Source organism: Salvelinus fontinalis, chromosome 3, assembly GCF_029448725.1.
Source record: "Salvelinus fontinalis isolate EN_2023a chromosome 3, ASM2944872v1, whole genome shotgun sequence".
Taxonomy (NCBI): domain Eukaryota; kingdom Metazoa; phylum Chordata; class Actinopteri; order Salmoniformes; family Salmonidae; genus Salvelinus; species Salvelinus fontinalis.
Window position 1 is genome coordinate 2,827,910 of NC_074667.1, and position 16,384 is coordinate 2,844,293.

Sequence of the window (16,384 nt, forward strand, 5' to 3'; positions counted from 1 at the left end):
TGTCCTTCATTTAGCCGTAGTTTAGCTAGCAAGGTAAACCAATAATAATCCATTAAGAAGACTTAAACAGATCCTCCCTCTCTTTCTCTCTGATGGAGGAAACAAGGAAAGGAGGTTGAAGAGGAGGGAGGGAGGGAGAGAGGGAGGATGGTGGTGCCGTTTCAGACGTCACATGACCAGGTTGTCAGTTGGCCCTACTCATTCCTCTCTCTCTCTCTCTCTCTCTCTCTCTCTCTCTCTCTCTCTCTCTCTCTCTCTCTCACTCTCTCTCTCTCTCTTTCACATACATACTCTCATACTCGCTCACTCACTCCTCTCACACACACACACGCCTCTCTCCGTCTCTGCGTGCGGGCTGAGCTGTGTGTGTGTACGTGTGTGTGTGTATGTTAACGAGGTCAAGGAGTGACAGACACCCTATGTGCGTCTCCTCTGTGCTGCTGTCTCTTCACTTGACTCTCATCATGTCCCTCTGTTGTTGCTTCTTTTTTAGGGACTATGGATCATCCAAGCGCAAATCAGGTAAGGCACCTGTCTTTCCACCGCCCTATTGATTTAAAGTGTCTTCACGTTTTCCACAGTATGTATGTTGTAAGACATTGTAATTCTGTCAGCAGACTATATCCTCTACAGGGTAATTGATTGACTTAAGTAGATGGAGGGAAACGTTACCCCCCTTCTTCTTCAACCTGTAGCACTGAATGATCTGTCATCCTGGTGAATGGTACTTGTCCCACAGCGTGATCTATCTGTCCCCTTAACTGTCGCCTTCATGTCAATCTGTCAATGTGGGTTTTGTTTACGTGTCCGCTGACGGAACAGAACAGTGGCAGCCTGTTGACCAGCGTTTTTGGGGATGTGTTCCAGCTGAACAAACCCTCTGTATAGCCTCGCCTCGCCTTGAACCCTGGGTGGGGTCGATGAAGTGTTGAAACTCCTGGGGATGGCTCAGGAAGGATAGCCGTTGATGTTTCTGTTCTGTCTGCCAGGATTCATTATTTTCTGTTGTGGGGAGAGACAGATTGCATCCTAAACGGCATCTTATTCTCTATGATGCATTCTTTTTTGTCCAGAGCCCTATGTTCAAAAGTAGTGCACTATAAAGGGAATAGGGAGCCATTTAGGGCACAGTCATGGTCAAAGCCGTTAGAATATTTGGCCGTGGGCTTTGGTTTAAGGCATAGAGATAGCTTTGTATGACATATGCATTAAATTAATGTAGAGTGTGAAGGATGCTGGGGCAGATCCTAGAGTGAGACACCATTGTGCATACTGTATCACTACGGTATTGGAAAGTGGGTGGTTTAGCCTGGTTCCAGATCTGTTTGTGCTGTCTTGCCAACCCCCATGGTCAAAGAGTTGGCAGGACAAATCTGTGACTAAGCTGTTTATCCATACATTCATACCTGAAAAGGCTTTGAGGTCGACATTAGCCATCTTAACGTGTTAGCATGGTCATGATATAGAAATAGTTGCTTAGCCGTAGCATAGGATGTACGTGCGTGAGCACCATTATCGAATCAAAGTTTATTGGTTGCGTACACAGATTGGCAGATGTTATCGCAGGTGTAGCGAAATGATTATTGCGAAGTTAGCTAGGAGCTAGAAACAGGGTGATAGTGTCTATTAGCTCCATCTTATCCGTGCTATGTGCATCTTAAAGGGATAGTTCAACCAATATGTGCATCTTAAAGGGATAGTTCAACCAATATGTGCATCTTAAAGGGATAGCTCAACCAATATGTGCATCTTAAGGGGATAGCTCAACCAATATGTGCATCTTAAAGGGATAGCTCAACCAATATGTGCATCTTAAAGGGGATAGCTCAACCAATATGTGCATCTTAAAGGGATAGCTCAAACAATATGTGCATCTTAAAGGGATAGCTCAACCAATATGTGCATCTTAAAGGGATAGCTCAACCAATATGTGCATCTTAAAGGGATAGCTCAACCAATATGTGCATCTTAAAGGGATAGCTCAACCAATATGTGCATCTTAAAGGGATAGCTCAACCAATATGTGCATCTTAAGGGGATAGCTCAACCAATATGTGCATCTTAAAGGGATAGCTCAACCAATATGTGCTTCTTAAAGGGATAGCTCAACCAATATGTGCATCTTAAAGGGATAGCTCAACCAATATGTGCTTCTTAAAGGGATAGTTCAGCCGAATCCATACTAATATTGGACTTCTATGGGTTTAGAAAATGCTAGCTAGCTAAGTAAGCGGTTGGTGACAGTGGCTAAATAAACAAAACAAAAGCATGGATGGCACTGTTCTTGTCCATGGACTGCTTTCAGGGTAAGACCAATAAGACCAATAAGTAGATTTAGTCATTTAGGTGAACTATCCCTTTTAATATCTCTTTCCCACACACAGAGGTTGGGAGAGTGAAGGCAGAAGCACACATCAGACTTTTGCATTAATTTTAAAATAGAAAAGAGCAGGAAATGCTTTGAGGTTAATGATCAATGACATGTCCGTCCGTTCTGAAGCCTAAAAGGCAACTTTTTGATAGTTTAGTAGTGGCTGACTGCCCATATCTACAAGCCAATATGATTTTCAGATTGTTTGTTACATTGCATGGTGATATCAGGGTGCTTTGCAGTAATATTATTGTCACGATTGTTGAAATGAGTGGACCAAGGCGCAGCGTGCGTGGTAGAACATATGACTTCCTCTTATTGTATACTAGGCTATTCAATATGACTGACCTATGGAATATGAACTTGTTCAGTGGGTCAGATATATACTGTGACTAAGCTGTTTATCCATACATTCATACCTGAAAAGGCTTTGAGGTCGACATTAGCCATCTTAACGTGTTAGCATGGTCATGATATAGAAATAGTTGCTTAGCCGTAGCATAGGATGTACGTGCGTGAGCACCATTATCGAATCAAAGTTTATTGGTTGCGTACACAGATTGGCAGATGTTATCGCAGGTGTAGCGAAATGATTATTGCGAAGTTAGCTAGGAGCTAGAAACAGGGTGATAGTGTCTATTAGCTCCATCTTATCCGTGCTATGTGCATCTTAAAGGGATAGTTCAACCAATATGTGCATCTTAAAGGGATAGTTCAACCAATATGTGCATCTTAAAGGGATAGTTCAACCAATATGTGCATCTTAAAGGGATAGTTCAACCAATATGTGCATCTTAAAGGGATAGTTCAACCAATATGTGCATCTTAAAGGGATAGCTCAACCAATATGTGCATCTTAAGGGGATAGCTCAACCAATATGTGCATCTTAAAGGGATAGCTCAACCAATATGTGCATCTTAAAGGGGATAGCTCAACCAATATGTGCATCTTAAAGGGATAGCTCAAACAATATGTGCATCTTAAAGGGATAGCTCAACCAATATGTGCATCTTAAAGGGATAGCTCAACCAATATGTGCATCTTAAAGGGATAGCTCAACCAATATGTGCATCTTAAAGGGATAGCTCAACCAATATGTGCATCTTAAAGGGATAGCTCAACCAATATGTGCATCTTAAGGGGATAGCTCAACCAATATGTGCATCTTAAAGGGATAGCTCAACCAATATGTGCTTCTTAAAGGGATAGCTCAACCAATATGTGCATCTTAAAGGGATAGCTCAACCAATATGTGCTTCTTAAAGGGATAGTTCAGCCGAATCCATACTAATATTGGACTTCTATGGGTTTAGAAAATGCTAGCTAGCTAAGTAAGCGGTTGGTGACAGTGGCTAAATAAACAAAACAAAAGCATGGATGGCACTGTTCTTGTCCATGGACTGCTTTCAGGGTAAGACCAATAAGACCAATAAGTAGATTTAGTCATTTAGGTGAACTATCCCTTTTAATATCTCTTTCCCACACACAGAGGTTGGGAGAGTGAAGGCAGAAGCACACATCAGACTTTTGCATTAATTTTAAAATAGAAAAGAGCAGGAAATGCTTTGAGGTTAATGATCAATGACATGTCCGTCCGTTCTGAAGCCTAAAAGGCAACTTTTTGATAGTTTAGTAGTGGCTGACTGCCCATATCTACAAGCCAATATGATTTTCAGATTGTTTGTTACATTGCATGGTGATATCAGGGTGCTTTGCAGTAATATTATTGTCACGATTGTTGAAATGAGTGGACCAAGGCGCAGCGTGCGTGGTAGAACATATGACTTCCTCTTATTGTATACTAGGCTATTCAATATGACTGACCTATGGAATATGAACTTGTTCAGTGGGTCAGATATATACTGTGACTAAGCTGTTTATCCATACATTCATACCTGAAAAGGCTTTGAGGTCGACATTAGCCATCTTAACGTGTTAGCATGGTCATGATATAGAAATAGTTGCTTAGCCGTAGCATAGGATGTACGTGCGTGAGCACCATTATCGAATCAAAGTTTATTGGTTGCGTACACAGATTGGCAGATGTTATCGCAGGTGTAGCGAAATGATTATTGCGAAGTTAGCTAGGAGCTAGAAACAGGGTGATAGTGTCTATTAGCTCCATCTTATCCGTGCTATGTGCATCTTAAAGGGATAGTTCAACCAATATGTGCATCTTAAAGGGATAGTTCAACCAATATGTGCATCTTAAAGGGATAGTTCAACCAATATGTGCATCTTAAAGGGATAGTTCAACCAATATGTGCATCTTAAAGGGATAGTTCAACCAATATGTGCATCTTAAAGGGATAGCTCAACCAATATGTGCATCTTAAGGGGATAGCTCAACCAATATGTGCATCTTAAAGGGATAGCTCAACCAATATGTGCATCTTAAAGGGGATAGCTCAACCAATATGTGCATCTTAAAGGGATAGCTCAAACAATATGTGCATCTTAAAGGGATAGCTCAACCAATATGTGCATCTTAAAGGGATAGCTCAACCAATATGTGCATCTTAAAGGGATAGCTCAACCAATATGTGCATCTTAAAGGGATAGCTCAACCAATATGTGCATCTTAAAGGGATAGCTCAACCAATATGTGCATCTTAAGGGGATAGCTCAACCAATATGTGCATCTTAAAGGGATAGCTCAACCAATATGTGCTTCTTAAAGGGATAGCTCAACCAATATGTGCATCTTAAAGGGATAGCTCAACCAATATGTGCTTCTTAAAGGGATAGTTCAGCCGAATCCATACTAATATTGGACTTCTATGGGTTTAGAAAATGCTAGCTAGCTAAGTAAGCGGTTGGTGACAGTGGCTAAATAAACAAAACAAAAGCATGGATGGCACTGTTCTTGTCCATGGACTGCTTTCAGGGTAAGACCAATAAGACCAATAAGTAGATTTAGTCATTTAGGTGAACTATCCCTTTTAATATCTCTTTCCCACACACAGAGGTTGGGAGAGTGAAGGCAGAAGCACACATCAGACTTTTGCATTAATTTTAAAATAGAAAAGAGCAGGAAATGCTTTGAGGTTAATGATCAATGACATGTCCGTCCGTTCTGAAGCCTAAAAGGCAACTTTTTGATAGTTTAGTAGTGGCTGACTGCCCATATCTACAAGCCAATATGATTTTCAGATTGTTTGTTACATTGCATGGTGATATCAGGGTGCTTTGCAGTAATATTATTGTCACGATTGTTGAAATGAGTGGACCAAGGCGCAGCGTGCGTGGTAGAACATATGACTTCCTCTTATTGTATACTAGGCTATTCAATATGACTGACCTATGGAATATGAACTTGTTCAGTGGGTCAGATATATACTGTGACTAAGCTGTTTATCCATACATTCATACCTGAAAAGGCTTTGAGGTCGACATTAGCCATCTTAACGTATTAGCATGGTCATGATATAGAAATAGTTGCTTAGCCATAGCATAAGGTGTACGTGCGTGAGCACCATTATCGAATCAAAGTTTATTGGTTGCGTACACAGATTGGCAGATGTTATCGCAGGTGTAGCGAAATGCTTATTGCGAAGTTAGCTAGGAGCTAGAAACAGGGTGATAGTGTCTATTAGCTTCATCTTATCCGTGCTATGTGCATCTTAAAGGGATAGCTCAACCAATATGTGCATCTTAAAGGGATAGTTCAACCAATATGTGCATCTTAAAGGGATAGCTCAACCAATATGTGCATCTTAAGGGGATAGCTCAACCAATATGTGCATCTTAAAGGGATAGCTCAACCAATATGTGCATCTTAAAGGGATAGCTCAACCAATATGTGCATCTTAAGGGGATAGCTCAACCAATATGTGCATCTTAAAGGGATAGCTCAACCAATATGTGCATCTTAAAGGGATAGCTCAACCAATATGTGCTTCTTAAAGGGATAGTTCAGCCGAATCCATACTAATATTGGAATTCTATGGGTTTAGAAAATGCTAGCTAGCTAAGTAAGCGGTTGGTGACAGTGGCTAAATAAACAAAACAAAAGCATGGATGGCACTCTGTTCTTGTCCATGGACTGCTTTCAGGCTAAGACCAATAAGACCAATAAGTAGATTTAGTCATTTAGGTGAACTATCCCTTTTAATATCTCTTTCCCACATTCAGAGGTTGGGAGAGTGAAGGCAGAAGCACACATCAGACTTTTGCATGAATTTTAAAATAGAAAAGAGCAGGAAATGCTTTGAGGTTAATGATCAATGACATGTCCGTCCGTTCTGAAGCCTAAAAGGCAACTTTTTGATAGTTTAGTAGTGGCTGACTGCCTATATCTACAAGCCAATATGATTTTCAGATTGTTTGTTACATTGCATGGTGATATCAGGGTGCTTTGCAGTAATATTATTGTATTATTATAATATTATTATAATATTATAATATTAACCTGACTCTATGGGGGAGTGTCCGTGTGGGCATCTAGCCTCGGTGGCGGCTTCGGGACGTAGACCCCGCTCGCGGATCCCTCCGCTTCCGTGGAACCGGGCCAGCCGGAGACTCTGGACCGTAGATCGTCGCCGGGGACTCCGGACCGTGGATCGTCGCCGGAGGAACCGGACCGTGGATTGTTGCTGGAGACTCTGGACCGTGTATCGTCGCCGGAGGAACCGGACCGTGGATCGTCGCCGGAGACTCTGGACCTTGGATCGTCGCTGGGAACTCCGGACCGTAGATCGTCGCCGGAGACTTTGGACTGAGAACCCCCGCTGGAGGCTCCGGACTGGGAACCGTCGCTGGAGGCTCCGGACTGGGAACTGTCACTGGAGGCTCCGGACTGGGAACCGTCGCTGGAGGCTCTGGGCCATAGATCATCACCCTCTATGGGGGAGGGTCCGGGTGGGCGTCTAGCCTCGGTGGCGGCTCCGGTTCGGGACGTAGACCCCGCTCCGCTCACGGATCCCTCCGCTTCCGTGGAACCGGACCGTGGATCGTCGCCGGAGACTCCGGACCGTGGATCGTCGCCGGGGTCTCCGGACCATGGATCGTCGCCCAAGGAACCGGACCGTGGATCGTCGCCGGAGGAACCGGACCGTGGATCATCGCCGGGGGCTCCGGGCCGTGGATCGTCGCCGTTGGAACCGGACCGTGGATCGTCGCCGGGAACTCCGGACCGTAGATCGTCACCGGGAACTCCGGACCGTAGATCGTCGCCGGTAACTCCGGACCGTAGATGGTCGCCGGAGACTCCGGACCGTAGATCGTCGCCGGAGACTCCGGTCTGAGAACCCCCGCTGGAAGCTCCGGACTGGGATCCGTCGCTGGAGGCTCCGGACTGGGAACCGTCGCTGGAGATTCCGGACTGGGGACCATCGCTGGAGGCTCCGGACTGGGAACCGTCGCTGGAGATTCCGGACTGGGGACCGTCACTGGAGGCTCCGGACTGGGAACCGTCGCTGGAGGCTCCGGACTGGGATCCGTCGCTGGAGGCTCGGGCCATGGATCGTCATCTTAGGCTCCGGGCCATGGATCGGCACCGGAGGCTCCGGGCCATGGATCATCACCGGAGGATCCGGGCCCTGGCTCATCACCGGAGGCTCCGGGCCATGGATCCTCTCTGGAGGCTCCGGGCCATTGATCATCAACGGAGGCTTCGTGCCCTGGATCATCACCGGAGGCTCCGGGCCCTGGATCATCTCTGGAGTCTCCGTTCCATGGATCATCACTGGAGGCTCCGGGCCAGGGATCATCACCGGAAGCTCCGGGCCATGGATCATCACCGGAGGCTTCCTCTCGGGCTTCCGTCGTGGCCGCGAGCCCCGGTGTCGTTGTTGTTGCTCCTTCGCTGTGTCCGCCTGCTTCCAAGGCAGGCTTCTGTCTCCTGCCATAATCTCGTCCCACGTCCAGGATGTCCTCCACTCCTGGCTTTCCTCCAAGGCCCAGGATCCCTGCTCTTCCTGGGCATGCTGCTTGGTCCGTGAGTGGTGGGATCTTCTGTCACTATTGTTGAAATGAGTGGACCAAGGCGCAGCGTGCGTAGAGTTCCACATTATATTTAATAATGAAAATTACAATCAAAACAACAAAGAATATAACAAACGTGCAGTATTGCAGTGCTCAAGGTAACTATACAAAAACAAGATCCCACAAACAACAGGTGGGAAAAGGCTGCCTAAATATGATCCCCAATCAGAGACAACGATAGACAGCTGCCTCTGATTGGGAACCATACCAGGCCAACATAGAAAACAAAAAACTAGAATGCCCACCCTAATCATACCCTGACCTAACCAAATAGAGAAATTACAGGACCTCTAAGGTCAGGGCGTGACAATTATACTGTAATAATTTACCTTCAACTAGTTTTCCTTCTAACTTTGGTCTTACTTTTTTTCAATCTGTTTTTAAAATCAGTACCAACATGCTTCAAGAACATTGAGTTTAATCAGAATGACTAATAGCAGTTAATCAAAGTCAATCTTAAAACCTTTTCTCAATAGGGGGGCGCCATTTCGACTTTGTAAAAATTCGTTCCCAAATTAAACTGCCTCGTACTCAATTCTTGCTCATACAATATGCATATTATTATTACTATTGGATAGAAAACACTCTCTAGTTTCTAAAACCGTTTGAATTATATCTGTGAGTAAAACAGAACTCATTTTGCAGCAAACTTCCTGTTAGGAACTGAAAAATCTGAAATCGGGGGCTCTGTTCCAGGGTCAGTTTATAAATGTGCATGTAATCTATGGGTCTACATGCACTGCATACGCCTTCCCCTAGATGTCAGTAAGCAGTGAGAATTGGAATGGGGTGTCTGGGTAGTTCTGAGGCCGTATAAAAGCTCTTGGAACTGGGGGTGCAATCTTTTCAACGTTCGTCATGACGCAAGACAGACCTCAGGATTGCATTCTGAAAAGCTCTCGTTATAGGCTTTAGATATATCCGGCTCTGATTTTATTCGATATAGGTGTTAAAACATCATAATGTAGTTATTTTAAACCAAGTTATATCAGTTTATATCAGTATATTGCGATTTTCGGTATTTCATTTGTGCTGCGTTATAGTGAGTTGGACACGTCTTCGCCACATGGCTAATGTTTGCTGCTAATTCCAAAGTTGAAGACGACAATCTACAACCGAGCAACGATTCTTCTGGACAAAGGACAACTTGCACAAGATTCTGATGGAAGCTCATCAAATAGTAAGAACTATTTATGATGTTAATTCGTTGTTCTGTTGAAAAATGTTAAACTATTATTCCGCCATTAATTTCGGTGCGGTCTCGCTTTAACGCACGCTGTATGTCGTAGTAACGTTAATTTTAAAAAGTCTAACACAGTGGTTTCATTAAGAACTAATGTATCTTTCATTTGCTGTCCAACCTGTATTTTTTAGTCAAGTTTATGATTAGTTATTGATTAGATTAGGTGCCTCTCCCAAGATTTCTCCCGACATTTTGTTTGCAGCTTGGCTACTATTCTCATTGTATAACCAACATCACAGTATTTACTTGTGGCGCTATGCTAGGCTATGCTAGTCTGCTTTTTTACTGACGAGGGTGCTCCCGGATCCGGGATTGGGACCAACTAGAAGATAATTTGCTAAATGTAATCGACAAGTTGTTTGGAGCATAGAACACGAACCCAACGAACTTCCTTAAACCATCAGGTTCGCCAATGCCCCGAATGAGATCACATCTATTCGATTAAATCCTTTTTTTCTTTACCAGAACCCTAATTTAATTCCCTTAGAAACTGACTGCTTTAAATGAGATATAAGACATTGGTGCCTTGTCCTCATCCACTTCCCGAGTGCTGATCTAGGATCAGTTTAGCCTTTTAGCTCATACTGAATGAGATTACATGGACAGCAAGGACCTGATCCTAGATCTTCACTCATCCTACAGATGTTTTATGAATTCAGGCCTTTTGTTTGGGCTGAGGAACATGTGGTTTGGTGTATCTGCAATGACAGTAAGATTAATGGTTTGAGATCTTAGCTGGTTGGCATCAGATCCAATGATCCCTTTGTGATTTAGTGGTTACTTTCGTCCATCTGTCTGTCAAGATGATGTTTTGTCTGGATGGACAGACAGACAGTAAGTTCAGTAGTTCACCCATCTGACAGGTTGTTGCATAATAGCCTGAGTTTTTACTTAACCTATTGGTTTATTGGGATCCCCATTAGCTTTTGCCCGAAGCAGCAGCTTTCTGGCATCCGCACAAAAACATCAAACACGACAATAACACGGATACACTGATAGACAAGAACAGTCACACAAATGGGAAATACAAACAATACAACTAAAGACTAATTTGTGTGGAGATTGTGTGTGTGTGAGTGTGTGTGTGTGGGTGTGTCATGACCTGACAAGGGAAACTCTGGAACCTAGTTATAGCCTCAGGGTAATGTTTATTTCGGGTCATGTCAAGTGGGCAGGAAAAGTCCTCGCCTGCCCATTATGTGTGAAGGGAGGCTGAGGCTTCAGGAATCCCATGATAGGCTGGTGCTGCTACACGTCCAATGGATATCGAGCAATAATGGTATCTCTTTGCATATGAAAGATAGTCTCGCCATATCTTCCCGACCCAGGATGTGAACTCGAAACCCTCTACATAAGAATACAGCCTATAGGTTCCCTGAACTTTAGACCCCATCACTGTCGTTCGTTCCTCAGCAGGAATCAACATAGGAGGGAGTGACTCCCTTAGCTGTATATTAGAACCAGTAGTTAACAAGAGGGACAGGGTTATAGTAGCACGCTACTGTAGTTTGTGGTGCGTTTCATTTGGGTTTTAGCTGCAGTATAAGTCAGGAGATGACATAGTGTTAGCCTTCCCATAGACTCTGTTTACAGTATGGTCTGCATGGCTCCATGTCTGCAATGCCACAAAATTGCATGGAGTTAGTTACAGCATATAGGCTACACCACTAACTGGTTATGTGACCTTTTCCAAGTTAATACTGGTTCCTCTATTAACTTTAGATGTTTCATTCAGCTTTTACACAATATTCATCCCTTTTTACCAATTTGACATGAACTTTCTTCACTTATCAGCTTCCTCTACATAGCGGGGGCTTAATCCTCATCAGAAACCTCCTCAGTCCAGATGAAAACCTCCGAGGTAATAAAGGCTGTGAGGAAAATAAAGGTCAGAAGTGGATGGGAGGGGTCTGTCCCTCCCTGTCAGTCCTAGAGAGTTTCTGCCGTGCATGTGAAGGCCAGATGCAGTGAACAGAGGCTGCTTCCCAAATGCCGTCCTATTCCCTTTATAGTGCACTACTTTTAGCAGAACTCATAGGGCACTGGTCAAAAGTGGTTCACTATGGAGAATAGTGTGCCACTTGGGACGCCAGCCAGAGTGAATGTGGAGGCCAGGGGTTGAAAGAGAATGTCAGTCTGAATGCAGTCCCTGGTCTAGTGTTTACGTGGCTTCCAGCGTGATGTAGGAATGCCTTATAGGGTTTACGTGGGGCCTGCCGGGCTGGGGAGAGGAGTGTGGGCGTTCGATTGTGCGTGTGTGTATATGTGTGTGGGGTTGGTGTGTGCGAGCCTGTGTGTGTTTTGTTTGGAATGGTAAGAGGGGTGGTGATTTTTTTTTTGGGGGGGGGGGCGTAACACAAGGAAGAAGACAACACCACATGGTTATGACAGCTCATCCTCCCAAGAAACAACAAATGTAGTCATTCTTCCTGCCTCACTGGGACCTTGTCATTCTTTGCATTGAACGTCATCACGCAGCGAGCTCTTTAAATGTCAGCGTATCATCCTTTGCTATTATCATCCTCTGTCTGTATGTCAAGATACAGCAGAATAATGTGCTTATAGAAAACCCATAGCGAGAGCCTCCCGAGGGGCGCAGTGCTCTAAGGCACTGCATCGCTGTGCTTGGGGTATCACTACAGACCCCCGGATTTGATCCCAGGGTTCTTCTCCCGGTCCGCGACCCTTGAGGCGGCGCACAATTGGCCCAGTGTCATTTGGGTTAGGGGGGGTTTTGGCCGGTCGGGATGTCCTTGTCCCATCGCACTCTAGCAACTCCCGGTGGCGCTCTAGCGACTTCACGCTGACTTCAGTCGCCAGTTGTACAGTGGCTCTCGAACTTCGCCTCTCCCGAGTCTGCACAGGAGTTACAGCGATGGGACAACGCTGTAACTACCAATTGGATATCACGGAAAAAGGGGGTAAAAAGTACAAAATAAATAAATAAAAATAGCTCTTTCACCCAACACTGGCTGCAGTGAGTGCAGTTATAACGCAGTGCAGTGAGAGCAGTCATAAGCCTGTGCAGTGACCATACAAGCAGACAGTCCAACAATGCCCAACATTAAGAGATATTTGCTCTCTATTGTAATGGTTGGCTTGGAGAGAGTGTAGCTGTGTTTGCCTAGCTCTTGTATCGGCCGAGGTCTCTCCCAAAGAGAAATGAGAAAGATACATGTTTTAGCAGCCAGATCCCACTGTGACTGAGTGACTCAAAACAGAAGGAGAGAGAGAGAGGGGAGGGATGGCGAGAGAGTGAGAAATGGAGAGAGTGAACCAAACACAGTCCCAGTCTAAATAGGAAGAGGGTAGAGAGAGAGAGAGAGAGAGAGAGAGAGAGAGAGAGAGAGATATATATCCTTAATGAAATGATCAAATATACAGACAACAAATTCCAATTGGCTATACTAAAACTCTTTAACATCGTCCTTAGCTCTGGCATCTTCCCCAATATTTGGAACCAAGGACTGATCACCCCAATCCACAAAAGTGGAGACAAATTTGACCCCAATAACTACCGTGGAATATGCGTCAACAGTAACCTTGGGAAAATCCTCTGCATTATCATTAACAGCAGACTCGTACATTTCCTCAATGAAAACAATGTACTGAGCAAATGTCAAATTGGCTTCTTACCAAATTACCGTACAACAGACCATGTATTCACCCTACACACCCTAATTGACAACCAAACAAACCAAAACAAAGGCAAAGTCTTCTCATGCTTTGTTGATTTCAAAAAAGCCTTCGACTCAATTTGGCATGAGGGTCTGCTATACAAATTGATGGAAAGTGGTGTTGGGGGTAAAACATACGACATTATAAAATCCATGTACACAAACAACAAGTGTGCGGTTAAAATTGGCAAAAAACACACATTTCTTCACACAGGGTCGTGGGGTGAGACCGGGATGCAGCTTAAGCCCCACCCTCTTCAACATATATATATCAACGAATTGGCGCGGGCACTAGAACAGTCTGCAGCACCCGGTCTCACCCTACTAGAATCCGAAGTCAAATGTCTACTGTTTGCTGACGATCTGGTGCTTCTGTCACCAACCAAGGAGGGCCTACAGCAGCACCTATATCTTCTGCACAGATTCTGTCAGACCTGGGCCCTGACAGTAAATCTCAGTAAGACCAAAATAATGGTGTTCCATAAAAGGTCCAGTCACCAGGACCATAAATTCCACCTAGACACCGTTGCCCTAGAGCACACAAAAAACTATACATACCTCGGCCTAAACATCAGCACCACAGGTAACTTCCACAAAGCTGTGAACGATCTGAGAGACAAGGCAAGAAGGGCCTTCTATGCCATCAAAAGGAACATAAATTTCAACATACCAATTAGGATCTGGCTAAAAATACTTGAATCAGTCATAGAGCCCATTGCCCTTTATGGTTGTGAGGTCTGGGGTCCGCTCACCAACCAAGATTTCACAAAATGGGACAAACACCAAATTGAGACACTGCATGCAGAATTCTGCAAAAATATCCTCCGTGTACAACGTAGAACACCAAATAATGCATGCAGAGCAGAATTAGGCCGATACCCACTAATTATCAAAATCCAGAAAAGAGCCGTTCAATTCTACAACCACCTAAAAGGAAGAGATTCCCAAACCTTCCATAACAAAGCCATCACCTACAGAGAGATTAACCTGGAGAAGAGTCCCCTAAGCAAGCTGGTCCTAAGGCTCTGTTCACAAACACAAACACACCCCACAGAGCCCCAGGACAACAGCACAATTAGACCCAACCAAATCATGAGAAAACAAAAAGATAATTACTTGACACATTGGAAAGAATTAACAAAAAAACAAAGCAAACTAGAATGCTATTTGGCCCTAAACAGAGAGTACACAGTGGCAGAATACCTGACCACTGTGACTGACCCAAACTTAAGGAAAGCTTTGACTATGTACAGACTCAGTGAACATAGCCTTGCTATTGAGAAAGGCCGCCGTAGGCAGACATGGCTCTCAAGAGAAGACAGGCTATGTGCACACTGCCAACAAAATGAGGTGGAAACTGAGCTGCACTTCCTAACCTCTTGCCCAATGTATGACCATATTAGAGAGACATATTTCCCTCAGATTACACAGATCCACAAAGAATTCGAAAACAAATCCAATTTTGATAAACTCCCATATCTACTGGGTGAAATTCCACAGTGTGCCATCACAGCAGCAAGATTTGTGACCTGTTGCCAAAAGAAAAGGGCAACCAGTGAAGAACAAACACCATTGTAAATACAACCCATATTTATGCTTATTTATTTTAACTTGTGTGCTTTAACCATTTGTACATTGTTACAACACTGTATATATATAATATAACATTTGTAATGTCTTTATTGTTTTGAAACTTCTGTATGTGTAATGTTTACTGTTAATTTGTATTGTTTATTTCACTTTTGTATAATATCTACCTCACTTGCTTTGGCAATGTTAACACATGTTTCCCATGCCAATAAAGCCCCTTGAATTGAATTTTTTTTTTTTTTGAATTGAATTGAGAGAGAGAGAGACCAGACTGCGAAACAGATGTAGCTTGAGCAATTTGGCCTCACCCCTCTCTCTGTCCACCCACATTCTGTGACTCCCAGCTGGGTGGGTTAGCGACTATTTTGTCACCGCTAATGGCCATTCCCCACCCGTATTTTGTCATCACCACCGCCAGTGTTTGTCATTGCTAATGGTTAGCATCACTCTCGGTTTGCGACTGTCATTGTGATCAATGTGAGTGGTTGGTTCACATTTGGGTGTCGACTCAATATTGGTTCGTAGTTATTTGTTGTTTCTAGCCGTGGTCTTGTCATTGGCAATGGTTGTCTTGTCTGTGATCCTTGTTTGTCCTTGTGAATCTCCCAGTTGGATACTGTGTCTTCCTGTTAGCCAGTATGTGTTGTTTCTAGCTGTTTTTCTAGTCTTGGCATTGGTTGACAAGTGGTTGTCACTTCTTTCCGGACACACCCTGACGTGTGTTGACAGCTAGCTCTGTGAGGCACCGTCACTAGGCCCAGCATGCTAGAGTCTCTCTTTGCTTTGACTCACATGCCTTTATGTTATGAAGACATCTTGGAAATGGGACTTGTTATTTTGGCAACACAATCCACCAGACAGATTGTGACATCTGTTGTGAAATGTGTTGTAATGTTTTTGAAATGGTCTATGACTGCCTTAACTTTGCTCGTCCCCAGGAAGAGTAGCTGCTGCCCTTGCAGCAGCTAATGGGGGATCCATAATAAATACATATACAACTGAACTTTGAATAGACAAGCTGTCTCAATGTCTTTCAGTCAAAACATATTTCACATTTTCTCTTCTCTGCTTGAAAGCTTATAGTATAGAGTGATTTTAGGCGGAGGGATGAGTGATTTACAGGGGGATGGATGAAAGAGAGAGAGAGCGAGACAGAGAGAAGGAGGGGGGAGAGAGAGAAACAGAGAGAAGGAGGGTGTGGAGAGAGAGAGAGAGAGAGAGAGAGCCAGGCAGCAACTAGCTTTTCCAAACATAATCTACTAAATCGCTGAAATTACGGGACAGATGGCTAATAAGCCGTTCCAAACAAAACCTGGAAATTAGTGACCTTAGAAAAACTATTTGTCACCGCCACAAGTCCCTTCATTGCTGGGTAATGTGGACATTGTGGGGTTGGTGGAAGAAGGAAAACGACCCACACCATACCAGCACGAGGGAAAAAGAAAAGACAGTGACTGGAGTCTGCTCGGGTTAGTGGGCCATCATCAGAGAACCCTAAAAGGAATTAAGTGTGTGTG

General features: G+C 44.1%; 1 protein-coding gene across 6 annotated transcripts in view; it reads left to right on the top strand.

The window, feature by feature from the left end:
* Positions 1 to 16,384, top strand: part of LOC129836127 (SH3 and PX domain-containing protein 2A-like) — a 134,444-nt gene that overhangs the window by 62,953 nt on the left and 55,107 nt on the right. For 5 of the 6 annotated variants that reach the window (XM_055901972.1, XM_055901963.1, XM_055901945.1 and 2 more), the window contains one exon: positions 494 to 522. In XM_055901972.1, coding sequence (XP_055757947.1) covers positions 494 to 522 — 29 coding nt within the window. Of the gene's footprint in view, positions 1 to 275; positions 523 to 16,384 lie in introns of those variants that run through there. The other variant, XM_055901981.1, reaches the window with a different exon arrangement.